Here is a 15,469-nt window from a genome sequence, read left to right on the forward strand (position 1 = left end):
TGCAGAATGCTACTGCTGACTAGGAGTATCACAGAAGAGAAATTCATCCTCTTCTCCAGATACTAACCACCAACATGAAGCACTCCTACTAAAAAGGGACATGACAAAGAATACATTTTCTCTTTCTTCAAAAAGGCCTGGTATCAGCTTCAATTAAACCTGTAACTAGTGTGTAGAGCAAAGTAACTCTTTACATCAAAAAATGGATCCTTTAGAGTAACATGGCTCTTCTCGTTCTCAATTATTTGGGTCTGAAAGACTAAAAAAAGCTTTGCATCTTCACACAGACTGTTTTTCTATATGTTTTATTAGAAAAACAGAACTATAGCTTCAATTTGGATTCTTTCGCTTGCAAAGCCTTGGTTGCTAGTTCAACTCTTTCTTTTAATACGCTAGCTTCTTCAGCATTTTTTTGGGCTTGTACATTTTTCAGTAAGAAGTGGGTAAGGAAGAGTTTCAAGCCTTCCCGTAGCATTCCCAGTTTGGGGTTGTCAGATAGCCTGTAAAGATACAGATCAAAACCAGTATTTAGTTTTCCACTGTTTCAGAAATTTCTTCATTATTTTTCTTTACCTTCTTCAAATAGAGACGTAGAAAAAAATCCAACCTATAAAAGGAGCTTTTCTGAAAAGGCTTTCAAGTTACCAGCAAGTCTACATTGGTTTGGCAAACAGCCCAAACACACTCAACATACAACGGAGTATTGGAACCTTAGACTTGCTTTATGTAAACAATTACATTACAGCAAAAAACAAGGCAAACAGAATGTTTGAGCTTCCTTGTGTTGCAGTGTAACATCATCACAGTAACGGTTGAAACATCATCACCCAACTTTTTCTAACTTCATGTGACATTGCAAGTTTAACACAACAAAATCATGGAATCACAGAAAAATTTAAGTCAGAAAGGATGCTGGCAGGTCATCTTGTCCGACCTCCTGTTTAAAGCTGGACTAACACCCAGATGTAGTCAGGTTGCTCAGAGTCTTATCCACTCACATCCTAAGCATCTCCAAGGATGGAGATTTCCCAGCCTTTCCAGGCAACCCTGTCCCATATACAAAAATAAGATTTTCCAGACAATGTTGATTTGGAAAAAAAAAAAACCAAAACAAAACCAAAAAAACAAAAACCAAAAACCCCAAACCTTTCCTTCATTAGTATTTCTTTCTTTTTCCTTCTTACACTAAAGATACCTTCTCGCAAAGACTGCTGGTAGAGTGAATCCCACTGCACACAGATGGTAAAGCAGTAAGGAAGGCAGGTAATTACAGAGCTCTGCTCATGAAAATCCTATGACCAAAATGATACATTGATTATCTGAAAGCCTTATTTTGTATAACACTTCTCACAGTTGTATGTACACCAGAGCCTGTACTAACATACAAATGATATGGTTCCCCCCACTCACCCAGGAAAGTTTACTTTTTAAGGGATGGATGGCTGATCTTTGGAAAAGGCACTGTATAATTCCAAACAAAATAAGCAAACTTATCTTCTTAATTACTACTCACCAAGGGTTCCCTGGATATCTCTTTGATCACTCACCTCACAAAAATGTCACTAAGTTCTTCAGCATCTGTTTTGATTAACAGCATGCTTAACACTTGTCGCAAGAAACGGACCTTGGTTTTATCTAGTTCGCTGAATTCAATTACCTAGTAGAGAGAGAGGGAGAATTAGATTAATTCAAGTATTTTAGACAGCTGAATTCTCTTCTAAATGAACAGCTTTTAGCACACCAACCGGCCTCTTATATATACCAAGTCTTAAGTTTGGCACAGAAGAATTAGCTGAGAAGACTGCCTCCAAAGTCAATCAATAAGGAAAGCAGAGAACTTTCTAAGAAATAACCTCTCTAGTTGTACCAGAAATCCAGATATAATTTCTCAATTGGATAAATACTTTAGAATTACCTAGGACAATCCATATAATTGCCTGTTTAACACATTTCGATTATTCTTCTAATAAAATTCTATGGACTCCCCACTCTGAAATGCAAGTGATCAGTAGATTTCTTTCTGGTCTAATAAAAATCAACATCAGCTAAAAAGCATAGCACAAAATCCATTGACAAAGCCTATTAATGAAAGGGCCTCAGTTCCAATTCTGGATACTCTAGAGAAAATAATCTTACAGCTGCTCTAGATATAGAACTATAGACTTTCTGTACACCTGGGTCACCACAGGTTCCCTTTTCCCCAAATGATAGCATTATCATAATCAATTGGATTAATTTGGTAATTTTAGAACAAGTTTTGTCTTAGCTTACGACCATGAACAGCTAAAGTACCAGCTAGATAACAGAGAAAATACATTTTCCGTAGAACTAGCAAATGCAAGGAAAACACAGAAGCATTTTGAAAAGAAAGCACACCAACCTTGAGAACTGAAAGTGGCAATGATTTTGTCCTTAACAAGTGAGCCAACAGTGAAACCAAGTTGGAGATGGCAGTGGCTGACAGGTTTTCTAAGTCTCTGATTTTGTCCCAAATACTAAACTGAAATGTCACCTAGGTGTCAAAGGAAAAAAAAAATCCTACAAATCAAGGACTGTTTAAATGCATAACAACGTAAGAAAACCTTTTGACCTTCTATTCTCTATGAGCCCCCATTAATTAACAGAGACGCTTGATCAGACCGTTCAATTCTTTTAAAATGCGTAAAACGGAGGAAAGCAAACCTTTTGCAGTTGTTATTTTATTTCCTGTTCAGATCTGACCATGAGTATGCCTTACTGAATGCATAGGTATACCAGCAGAATTTTTCCTCAAGATCAAGATCTTAACAGGCATACCTCCATTCTCAGGTATTAATAACTGTTTTCCTAACCACAATAATGGTTAAAAGAAAGCAGAAACAGATTTTTCTTCACCTGAAATCGCCTTTCACATTCGCAAAACTTGTTAGCCAAAAATGCATAGAAGGGGTTATACGTCTTCTCCTGTAAACAGCAGTAAAGGATAACATGAACAATTTCTCTCTCCTGCTGATCTTTCAGTCCAAGCCTAAAATTTAGCAAAAGAATGAGAATCATTTAGTAAGGAAAAAAAATACTGCCATAAACTAAGAGCTACAGCCAACATCTGAGAGTAATGCTTAAAAAACCCCCCAAACACCACATTAAATTTTACTTGTTACAAAGTTCTTACAAAGTCTTTAAAACACTGAATGGACTCAAACCCTTATGACTGTGGGCTAAATAAGTATCCTGGTATTGCAATATGGAAATGCTACAGTATTATCAGTGTTAAAGGAGTGGCTGCAAAAGCACGACCTCAACAGACAGAATTGGAATGATACAAGTATAATTACGCCCTGGGGAAGAAAAGGCAGCCCACTCCATGTTTGTAGCTCTCCACGAAGAAAAACGGAGGAGAGGGCACTGTCACCACGGAGTCTCGTGCCTTTGAATGCAGCAGTTGCGCCGCAGCAAGCGCTGCTGCACGGTGTAGCAATACAAAGGTTCACTAGTGAAACAAGAACTGTAGGACCCTGTTGCGGTTATCTCACACTTGTACCTATGGTCATGGGAGGAAAACCAGCCTTTGGATCATTATTAGCCTATTTAGAGAAACACGTCCAGGGCCCTTCACTTCTGTGGTACTTACTAGGGATAAAAAAAATATTTTAAGATGTTTTCCCTATTTAGCTGGTGATATGAATCTTTTCATCTCTAGGTCAAGTCCACGCTACATAATACTTGAAATTCATTATTGTTTGATAGTAGCCTAAGAGGTTGCAGTCAGTGACTTCAAAGCACCTTAGGAAAAAAAAGAAAAAAAGCCTGGAGAAAACAGTCAGTGTCAATGAGTACTTATGTTGGCTGCCTCAGCATAAAGGCCAAGGACTGAACAGCCTTCCCACTTGAACAGCTGACCAGTCTAAAAGAGGGCTGAGACACTTTGGCAGGGAATGGTAACTAACTCGCAATGCACCTGTTCTGTGAATAATATGATTTAGGTTCCAGGGCTGCCAAACGCTTGGCAGCGTTAAAATCAATTAAAATGAAAAATGCTTTGTATTATAAACTGAAAAATGTCAAACAAAATTCTTTTCATTGCTTCAAGCTCAAGTTTCATATGGCATTAGTGTAACTCAAGTGTATTTTCTAACTAAGTTTGACTCCACTGGAACTTGCTCTACCATCTGTAGTTTATCATTGCTTGATTCTAATATCCCTCATTTGTATACACCTCCAGACATCTGCCATTGCGTATGATCATAGATGCACACGAGATTAACAGAGAAAATATTGTCTTTCAGCCAACCCCCCCCCAAATTTATGGTTTTATGATAGGAAAATCTGGGATGATTTCTAGGCTGATTGCTAATGAGTGGTGAAAACTTAGAAGTCTGCTTCTCCAAAAGAGACCAACCCTGTAAGCGCTGCGTCTGTGATATAATTTGCTTGCTCTCCCATCAGCCAAGTTCTATCTGATTTTATTAGAGAGCAAGAGAAGTTTTTTTTAAAAATACACAGGTTTTCAGCCACTGGACATGCACTTAATAGATGATGTGTGAAATTACACTGCAATCACTGATTTGGCACACTCTCCTTTTCCTTGTTCATCATCACTTCTATCATGACTTGCTTATTTAGGAAATACTCATGTTGCCAGACATTTGTAACCAAGTAAATCAGCACTTTGATGCTCAATTTAGTTCTCCCCTTCACTTCTTCACAGACCTAGCAGTATTTTATCTTCTCAGACCTAGTATTCCTAAACATCTAAAATTTAGGAGTCGGGATTGTCTTTCACTGCTGAGCTTCACCATAAACCTCTACAGATTTCATAAGCCTGATAATCTTCGATAAAGAATATGCAACAACCTCACCTACTAAATCATGAGTTACAGTATTCCCATGGACTTGTATGTCCTGATCACTTTAAGAATTTCCCGCTGTATAGGGGATAACTGCCTCTGAAGTAGGTTATTTATCACCAGCAGAAGCCTGCCTCTAGGAAGCCCAAGACTATCACTGCCTTTAGATCAAAAATAGCAACACTCAAACCCACCTTTTAAAAGTCAGATCAAATTATTTCAGTAGATACAATCACATACTTGCTATCCTGAATTAAACATCACACTACAACAGGACATCTAAGACTTTTAGAAATTTCAGGTTTTTGTGAGATGTAAAGTTTCTCAAATTCTTCATCTCTATGAAATAGCTTTAAAAATTGCCTCTCCATCAAACTTAAAAAGCCTTCATTCCCCCTCCTGTGTGAATCTGTGGTTTGTGAAGGACGTGTGGCCTTTCAGCTGAAATGGAGCCACTCTCTTCTCTTGTCTCCAGTGATGTTCACAACCCTCCCTTTACATTGACACTTCTGCAATCACAAGCTGAGCCACTTCAGAGAGCTGTTCTGCCTTCAAACCAATTACTTTATTTTGCTGTAAGGAGGAGAAAGACAAGCAAAACTACAGCAGCCTAGATTTAAAATGGTTTAAATTACCATTTAACCACACCTCAACTCTGCCAGAGACCTAGCAGCAGATGAATCAACAAGTGCAGTTCTCATGCTCTTCTTCATGAGACTGATGTCAAACATATGAATATAAATTCCCATACACTCTGGAACACGTGTACATTGAAGTTAATTCCTTCACTGACAATTCTGTGTACTTTCCACTATACTCTGCCAGGTGTGGGCAGATTTGAGAACTCCTCTCCGACTTTGCTGTACAAAAATCAGTATCAACACACACCAGGCAATCTGCAGACAGTTCTTCTGCCAAGCCTGTATGTATATAGATTTGTATACTAGTTTAAATAGCACAGATGAGAGTCAAGGATCAATCTGCAAATTGAGCTACCAGGTCTTGGCAAGAACTGCAGCAGCAGCAGCTAATTTCTTTTAATTGAAGAGGCCATATTAAGATATTGGAATGACTCCATCACAGTCTTAAATCCAAGCTGTGTTTTGCAGAAGTGGCATTTAATCAAATATTAGTTGACTTTATTACAAAGTCTGTTTGGGTTTGGTTAGCAAATTAAATAATTGCATGCCATCCGGGTAAGACAATTCCCTTGAATTACAAGGCTGCAATAGAAAAGTTCAGACCTGATCTCTCCCCTCCCAGTTACTACAGACTTACAATTAATATCCTGACAAACACAAAGAATAGCTTAGTTTGAGCTTTTCCCTGATCACATCTTCTTCTAAAGAGCTGTTTGCCAAGTGGTAAGGAAACTGGTCTTAACATGAAATGTGACTGTGGAACAAATCCAAAGCTAATAAATTCTGCAAGAGGGAAGTGGAGGTGCTAGAACACTACCAGGTCATGCAAGTATGGACAGAGACTTACAAGATGGCTTAACAAAGAGGCAAGAAGTAAAGGAAGTGGCAGTAGTATGGAAATCCAGCAACAAAAACGAGAGATGTTCTAAAGGGGTTTCTGGTCTGCCTCTGTAAGGAAGCAAGCCTGCAACAGACTTCCATCCGCTACACCAGGATACACATCTTCAATGCAAAAAGATACAGGCTCCTTAAGTCAAAAGATACTGTAAATCAGTTATAGACATGAGTGACAATAACAGGAGCTACTCCTTTCTTCTGATTGCCAGTCAGTTCTGCCTGCCTCCACTAGTCCTTACACCAGGGTTTTGGTCCCTCTCCTACCCTTTTACCTCATGGGGATCCCTAGCTATGCACTTCTTTAATTTATTATCAACTAAATGCTCTTAAGCCCAGACCAGTAATGTTATTTTTCCAACCCAGCTAACGCTATTTTTAGTTCTGGGCTGTCTTCTGTGCTAGTCTGTACTTACTTGAGAAGCTTTTCAAAGGCATCCAGGAAGTCTTCACTTGTCATCAAGACACAAAAAATACTTCTCCTGATATCAGTGTTCATTCTCTGCTTACGAGCAAGCTCCATTATCTTCGAACTCACCTAAAAAAAAAAAAGCTATTTTATTTATGCTTGCTTTAAGAAAGCTATTTATGTGCAGCCTCAAATAAGACCATTAATGAAGATCTCCAGTAAACTATGAAGTAGCAATCCAAAGGTCCTGAGCTTTTGTCCAGAGGCAAAGGCATCATCAGGAGCTTTTTCAACTAGGGATAGATATTTTAATGTATTTTAATTGTGCCAATTATTTTTAAGGCATGCATCTCTAATGTAAGTCACTATGATCACCTCACCACACTACTTTTAGAATCAGCTTAGATATATGCCACCCACGGACAGACAACACTACCTGTCAGAATTCATGCTAGCAAATCCACTTTTAAATCAAGTTTCTACTTCAACTTACATGAGTTACTTTTGCAATTCCACAAGATAAGAAAAAACAAGTTACACCATAATATTTGTAGTAACAGCTCTTATGGACTGCATGAGTACAACATTTTGAAAAACATAAGAGCAGAATTTACAGCTCAAAATCTTAGCCTTACAAGAGTCCATGAAGGTTTTTTTTGTTGGGCTCTGAAATAAACTTACTCACCTATATGAAGAATACTCAAAAGATCACAAACACTTAGCCTTATAACTAGCGCTGCTTGGATTTACCTTTCCTATATGCAGTTTTTGCTGAGTCTTGCTGTTTGTATCATCGATCATTGGTGCTCCACTCCAGGATGACCCTACGATCCACCAGCGACCAACCTGATCAGCACTGAGGAGAGATTCCAGGGAGACACGGAGCTGAGTGTCTTTTCCAGAACCGCTGCTGCGAACCTTGAATAACAAAATACAAAAAATCCAAAAGCTTTTCTTTGAAGCTTTCTTTAAAAAAAAACAAACCAAAATAACAAATATCTTAATTACTTAAAATTACTTTAAAACAAATACTTCCAACAAGTAACTTAATCTTCCTCCATACAGATCTTCACATGTTCCCCCTGCAACTGTTAGTTTCAGTCAGCAACCTGAAAAGAATTTACAAGTTTCCCATATGCTCTAATTTCTAAAATACAAGAAGTTGCTTAAAACTACATTTAGAAGCTCTTTTTTATTAAAAAAAAAAAGAGATAATTAATTAAAAAATAGCCATCTTCCAATCATAAAACTCGATTAGAATTCACACTTAATGCTGACATTGAAAAATCAGTTGCCACACCTTACAATCTGGTCATGATTTTCCTTTTGAACACTTGTTATCAAATAAAATGACATGACAAACTGCCTTAAGTTTTGTACAATTCAAACAACAAAAAGCTTAAACTCTTTGAACACAAAAAGAATTTTCATCAAAAGACTCTAGAAGCATGCTAAGACTGCAAAAATTTAAGAGAGGAAGTTCTACAGAACTAGGTTACCTAGCTTATTTTGCCTGGCCTATTATCACTGATGTGCACATCCTGCACTTACAAATTTCTGAAAAATAAGACACTCTAGGTGTTGTAGACAGGTAGGGTAATTTTCAGGTTGGAGATACATGGACTCTAAAACCAGATTCAAGTCCTGTGAAAATTAATTAGTTCTCAATCCAAAGAGACAATTACTTTCATGCATTTTATACTGGGTTGTTCTAGACAAACTGCCCTCTCTTCGCCAAAAAAAAACCCCAAAAACCCAAGAAAGAAAAAACATCCAGGTTTTCAGAAGCATTAGACTTCCAAAATAATTTCGGTGAAGGTAGGAGCGGGTGCCTGCATCCAAAATCTATGGAAAAAAGAACTTGTCATAATGACTCATTTCTTCTGCATAATCATTAAACATCCCACAATCTCTTTTTCAAGTATAGGACTTTGAGGCAAAGTCTTTGGCTAAGTATTATGTCCTTTCTCAAACTGTTCTGCAGAAGGCTGGTTGACTGCTGACTTAACTTGGACACAGGAGATAATAGTTAATGATCTAAGAAGTGATTTCTGTCCCCAAGAGTTTCAGACTGTTAAATGAGTTAAAAAATACTATAGCCATCAAGCCAACATACAATACAAATAATTACTTCTGGTTTAAGAATAACTAAACTACGTATGTCAAGAAAGTTCTCACCAGTGTTCTTTGCAATTTGCGGAGTTTTTCAACTGGTTCAGGATCATAACCAGGAATCTTACGCATATCATTATTCCTTAGTGCCAACATAGTCTCTAGCATAAAACGAACCTATTGGGAAAAGAAATATTTCTGCAGATTATGTGCCGTTAAGTTTATTTAATAAAGTAGAGAGTGTACTTTGAAATTACTATTCTGTGAGAATAAGCAGCTCAGCTGGCAATATACATCAAAATTTAGATTACATGAATACAAATACAGAGAATGATGTTTACTTTAACTCCTACTATATTAATTTGTGTTCAAGCTTCAATTCAAAGCTTAACCTGCTAAACACCATGCCTCAGAGACCATTTCTTGAAGCGTACAAAGTACCATGAAACAGAAGCTCTGTCCGTTGCGTAAGACACAAAACAGTCCTAGTGTCACCCATTTTGGTGTCTGTGTCCTAGGAACTAATGGAGAAAGACAGACAAGAAGAACGCAAATAACTGAATGCAACAACTGAACACTAATGGTAACTTAGAATCTAAATATAGTGCAGCAGAAAACATTTTGGTAGATTAACACATGTATCCAAGTGCTTGTTAAATCTATTCACAACAGAAAATGTTCAAAACACACACACATACCCTAGTCTGATCCTGGAGTTTCTTGTCTGCTGTGTTTGCTTTCCTCTGGGCTTCAGTGATCAGTTCCTTCAAAGCCAACGCATCATCTTTTCTTAAGGAAAATCCCACGTTTTTCAGAAGAAACAAAATCAACTCAATCTCTTTTTCAGTGAAAGTGCTAACAAGTTTTTTCAGAATATCAAAGATCAGCAGGGAATGAACCACATGGAAGTTATACAGATGAGCAATCAAGGCAAGCAGATTTTCACATTCTTTCCCTTCAGCATCACTCTTACAGAGTTCATCAAATTTCTTCACCACAGCTTCCAAAAAGCGAGCACCAACCTGGCAATAGTTCCATTAAGGCGGGGGGGGGGGGGGGAGAAAAAAAAAATCCAGTGGTTAACCATAAGTAGATTTTACAGACATCTGTAAAACATTCATTTTGGGGGCACTGCCACTATTAATTTTAAAGAAATATTGTTGCTCCTTTCAGCCAATATGAATGTTCTATATTTACATATACAAATATCTACGTGGTGTGACATTTTCTTAAAGTCTATGTTATTTACACCTCATACATGTCATCCCGTTGCCTTTTGAAGTCTGTGCAAGAAAAGCAAATATTATGAACTTACAGTACACATACATCAGAATTTGTTTACATAATTTTCGTGGACACATATTAGCATCTTCCCAGCTGTGAGGCTAGCATGCTGTTACTGCTAGTCATTCATCCAGTAAAAGCTGCATGTCAAAAACCAAATGCACCACAGAGTTCAGCATTCCAAAGCAAAATCCTTAATAGAAGGGTGGAAGATAATTTTGTAAACTAACCCCCAACACAGCAAGTTTTCACAGTTGCTAAGCATGAGCTTAGGCTGATTTCTGAAGTGGGAATAAGTCTTAGCCATTTGTCAGTGGTACAGTTGGGAAAAGAAATTTTGGAATCTCTGTATTTGTGAAGAGAGAACTGATGCTAAAGACTGGAATTAGAAAGCATACCAAAATATAGGTAGGTAATGAACACATTACTGCTAAACAAGACACCACCCTCCCCACCCCTTATTATGGTACTAGTATTTGCTGATTGTTCTAATGAAAACCAGAACTCCCAGTAGCAGTACTGACTTGCATTACAAGCCTTGACCAGCTTAGGTTTTAGCTATCCAATGATCATGTTGCACAAATGCATAAACACAGTTATTGGAAACCCAACTACTGCATTGCTCAAACTGATCTTAAATGCAGCTGTACTATCACACTTTCGTGTAATGCATATTCTACATTTATTTTACAGAAAAAATAATGGAGCTTTATAGTATACTTAAATACTACAGCCTTAGATTCCAAGATGATGTGTAACAGAGTAGTACAGAATACAGTCTGGATATCATCTATCTACTTCTAATACCTATTAGTATATCTATATCTAAAACCTATTACTAGGTATTTTGCAAAGTTTCAACATTTAAAAAGATTGTGTTTCTCTTCTTAAAACAGCATTGTAATATTACGTATATTTGCAGTCAGAACTGCCTTTCAAGCAGCAAAGAGGAACAAAAAAAGTTTAATGGCAAGGCTGCATGGGGAAAGCTGCTGTAATTACATCCATCTGATATTTAATACGGTTTCAGAGACAGCGTTCAGGTCACTATATGACAAACTGAAGAACTGGCATCAATACATCTTTTGCATTCAGATGTAGAAAGAAAATGTAACTTGATGGGAACATGGTGCTGAAGCACCTCAGTTTCCTGAGAGACATTTCACTGAAGTTAGCTAAAAGCTTCCCTTTGACATTAGTAGTTTCAGCTTCTTCTTAACAGTAAGCAAGAGATATTTTACTCTCAATCATTCATCAGGCTTAAAAACACAAGAGAAAAACCTCCAAAAAATCTGCCATGCTTTTTGAAGTTTTGGATATTCTGGAGTCATTGATATACCTAGTTAATTCCACTGATGATTTGCATGATTTGGCTTAAAACAGGACTTTTGCCACTGATGTAAAAGGATTTCTGTAAATGTAGTACTTTCCTTATCTGGATACACATCATTCAAGAACAATACTGCCATATACCCAAGAGAACAGAAATGGATTAGTGTAATTAAAGAGGAGAAAACTTGAAGTTTAAAAAATTCAGTTTTATGGCTGCAGAAAGATTTTGATGAAAAAAATGATGCTTTTATAACTGACCAGTGGTAACTCATGGAGGAAATAAATTAATCAGATAAAGCAACAGACTTGGTCCCTTTCACTTGTGGACACGCAGCAAAGAAGCTACAAATACTGATGAAATTCAACTAGAAATGCTTTTTAGTAACACACAATCAAAAATTAAAAGGCAATTCAAACAAAATATCAAGGAAAACACCCTACAATACATATTATTAAATAAAATTAGCCCCAACCACAAGAATTACCTCAATTCCTACATTATGATGAAGAATGCTGACCAAAAGGACATGCTCCATCATCAATCTTGCAGGCATGGCAACTGCAGTAACACAAGCATTCATGAGAATATCTGTCAGAGTTTCATTCATGTCCTTTCTGCTGTTGGCCATGTAAAGCTCTTCCATCTGTCCACTAATTGAGGACAAATTCAGTTCACTCAACCTATTGAGAAACAAAATCCAACGTTCACTTTTTCTTCTCTTTACACGGTTCCACAATTTTCAATTTACCCAACAAACAACGTATTCTTTTAAGAGAAACTAGCTTGTCTTAAGAAGAAAGATGGAAAAGGTGACTGGAAGGGACCTTTTGTATTTTGCTGTGTTCACTAAATTAAAAAAATACAACATATGTTTAATTCTGTTTGGGTTTTTTTTTTTTTTTAGTATTTACATGTAAAAACAGATTTTTTGCAGTATTTACAAAGCACTCAGCGTGCTTACTCTCACACTGAATAGAGTTATTAAGAAAACAGACTTTGTTCTTAGCAGTTGTAACTATGGCACATCACTGTCTTTGGAGAAATTAAGTATGAAAATACCTCATACTTTCTAACACATAAAGCATATCAAATTCTAAATGACTGAACAAACTGCATACTGTAGTCTGCATTTTACAGATAACATAGAAAAAAGAAAATGCCAATAGATTTCTTATTTTAAAAATACTGTACAATTAAAACGCATGAAAGTGTTCATTACTTTTTCTGTTCTTCAGTACTTTAAGCTATGAAGTGTTGCTCCTCCTCAGTTGTAGTGTTGGAGAAATTCAATTTTATTTAAATAAAAAAAAGAAAATCATGCTTTTTTTGGGGGGGAGCTATAACTCACACTACGAGGCTTTTTTATGGGCATACTCCAACTGACACTTAGTGAATTATACCTAGCACTTGCAGGCAACTGCTGTGTGGAATTCAGCCCAATCTTAAATTTATTTTCTAGATTTTTCAACTTCTATAACGACCAACTTTGAAGAATTTATATCAACAAAGATAATTATTATTAAGGATAGCAGACATGATTGCCAACTTAAAATCAGCTTGTGAAGAGAAAAGTCACATCCTTGCCACTTTTCTTTGAATGATGAGCACTGTCACATCGAACCAGAAAAATTAATGACTTGCCTTATTACATTACCTATTAATAAGACCATTCACCATTTTCTTCAGTCTTCCCAATTCTTCTCTCTTCTTGTCATTTAGTGTCTCCTGAGCTTTCCTTACTTGAGGGGGAACATACTTCACAGCACTGTGATTAAGACTCTAACCAGGAAAACAGTAAAATAAGATACCAAATGAGACTAGTATCTTAAATATTTGAATACAGATACACATTTCTATTTAAGATTAATATGCCAAACTTTTAGTTAAGCATGTATTTTACCATCTAATAACTTAATGCCAAAGGAACAACTTCATACAGAAAAGCAGCATGCCACAAGTTACTGCTTACGACCAACTTGATGGCGGCAAAACCCCTCTTCCCTTTACATGAACTTTCCCTTAAGCTATTGCTATTAGAACCTGACACCTTAGGTCTTGGTTTTATCAGCTGCAGACATACTAACAGTTTAAGTTAGCGTCATGTGGGCTAAACGACCCGTTCAGCCTCCTCTCCTCCACCCCTGCTACAAGACCTAACACAGGCAGAACCTCTGGGGTCATTCAGAAGCAGCAACACTTCAGTTTGCAACAGATCCCAATGTTAACACAAGCTCTCTTTGCTCTTAGCAGAAGTGCTTAATCCCGTTCTTCAACTCTACAGCTGGGGTCGTTCCTTTTATCGGCTGATCTTGTACACAGAGCCAGGGCCACACGCCATCTGCTTTAGGGTGTTACCCGCCAGCATCCCGAATTGGGGACTCCCCCCCCACCCCCCCGCCTGACAGTTGTCCCTGGGGGTCCGAGGTCAGCACTGCTGCTGGGCCCGGTGCTGTTCTGACCCACGACAACACTGCACGGCCTGACTACTGACAGCGAACGCCCGTGCTTTACAGAGGCGATGTCCGCTCTGCTTTAGGGGCAGGCTGCGGCACGTACTTCGAGAAGCAGGTTTGCGCTATCTGAGGTGAACACCCTACCTCCTCCTCCTCCTCCTCCTCCTCCCCCGGGGGCTCGCTGGCCTCAGGCGCCCCGCCGTCCTCGGGGGACGAGGACGAGCTCTCGCTCTCCCGCTGTCCGTCCACATCACCCTCCTCGGAGGGGTCTGAGGCGACCTCCGACCCCTCCTCGTCCTCCTCCGGCGCCGGCTGGCCCTCCCGCGGCCCCGCCGGGGCCTCCTCCTCGTCGCTGCTCTCGCACAGCCTGCTGAGGCCGGCCCGGCAGCCCAGGGCGCCCAGCACGTAGCCCAGCCCGTCCCGCAGGAAGCTCTGAGGCAGCTTCTCCGCCGCGGCCCCCTCCTGCTTCTTGCGGCGCTTGCCGAGCCCCAGCCGCCGCTCCAGGCGCCGGATCTCCTTCTCCTCCTCCTCGTTGGCCTCCAGCAGGGCCCGCTTGCGCGCCGAGGCGATCGCGGCGGCGGGGAGGGCGGCGCGGGGCGCCGGTGCCGGCAGCGGCGGCCCCGGCCGCTGCTTCCCGGCGGCGGCGGGGGAGGCCGGGGCTCTGGGGCGGGCGGCCGGGGCCGGCTTGGCCGGAGCCGCCTTGGCCGGAGCCGCCTTGGCCGGGGCGGCGGGGGCCTCCACCGGCTCCCCGCGTCGGAGGCGGCGGCGGCGGCTCCGCTTGAGCCTGCGCTTCTCCTTCCTCGCGTCGCGGCGGCTCCTGCGGTTCTGCTTCTCCGAGTCTTTCTGCAGGGACAGCGGCGGCTGGTCGCCGGCTGCCTGCACGAACTCCTGCACCGCCTGCCGCAGTCTGTCCAGCTTCCCGCCGCGGCGAGCGCGGGCGGCCGCCGGCCGCTTCATCTTCCCTTCAGCCACGCCGCGCCTGGGCGCCGCCATCTTGGGGAAGGGGCGACCTTCCTCTTCCGCCGCGCGGCCGCCATTTCGCGCAGCAGCGCCCCCTGCTGAGTGTCGTCCGCCGGGGCGGCCCCAGCTCTGACGGGATGGTCCTACGCTAAATCCGTAGATATCCCCTCTTTTTTTTTTTTTTTTTTAATATATTTAAGAAAATGTAAGGCTTGTCCTTCTTACAGAAGGGACTGGAACAATTCGTCTGTCATACCCCTGGCTGCTGTCACAAGGCCCTAACGCCCACTGGGTGCGAGGCTCTCACTAACACCCCTTGAGACCGCAGGAGGCAAGGGACATCAGCGCTCCTGGCCTCTCCTCCACCTGCCCAGTCCCCCATTTTAACCCCCTTCCAACCCTGCCAAGCTCAGGTGTCTTTTCCTGAGCATGCCAGAGACAACATCCACGTCCACGGCCTCTCTCTGGTGCTCACTTCTCTTGGGGTGTTTCCATCCACAGCGGCGCGCAGGACAAGGTGATGCAGCTGCTGGGACCAGTGGCCCTTGCCACAGGGA

General features: G+C 40.5%; 1 protein-coding gene across 1 annotated transcript; it reads right to left on the reverse strand.

Moving 5' to 3' along the window:
* Nucleotides 1-289: 289 nt before the first annotated feature.
* On the reverse strand, nt 290-14,973 carry NOM1 (nucleolar protein with MIF4G domain 1). Its single transcript, XM_052806769.1, has 11 exons — nt 14,097-14,973; nt 13,154-13,278; nt 11,984-12,179; nt 9,581-9,904; nt 8,949-9,059; nt 7,521-7,688; nt 6,778-6,899; nt 2,875-3,007; nt 2,381-2,512; nt 1,548-1,657; nt 290-500 (listed from the first exon to the last, which is right to left on the reverse strand). Exons 1-11 carry the CDS (start codon nt 14,943-14,945, stop codon nt 323-325), a joined length of 2,448 nt encoding a protein of 815 aa, XP_052662729.1. The 5' UTR covers nt 14,946-14,973; the 3' UTR covers nt 290-322.
* Between the last annotated feature and the right edge of the window lie 496 nt (nt 14,974-15,469).

Source organism: Harpia harpyja, chromosome 1 (genome assembly GCF_026419915.1).
Source record: "Harpia harpyja isolate bHarHar1 chromosome 1, bHarHar1 primary haplotype, whole genome shotgun sequence".
In the NCBI taxonomy this organism is placed as follows: domain Eukaryota; kingdom Metazoa; phylum Chordata; class Aves; order Accipitriformes; family Accipitridae; genus Harpia; species Harpia harpyja.

Bases quoted from the DNA above. Each gene is read 5' to 3' on its own strand.
- NOM1 (XM_052806769.1), bottom strand. From the start codon at position 14,945: ATGGCGGCGCCCAGGCGCGGCGTGGCTGAAGGGAAGATGAAGCGGCCG. The intron at 7,689-8,948 runs GTGAGAACTTTC...TTGTTATTCAAG, and splicing joins GCAAATTGCAAAGAACACTG to GTTCGCAGCAGCGGTTCTGG. The intron at 3,008-6,777 runs GTAAGTACAGAC...GCTAAATTTTAG, and splicing joins GCCTTTGAAAAGCTTCTCAA to GCTTGGACTGAAAGATCAGC.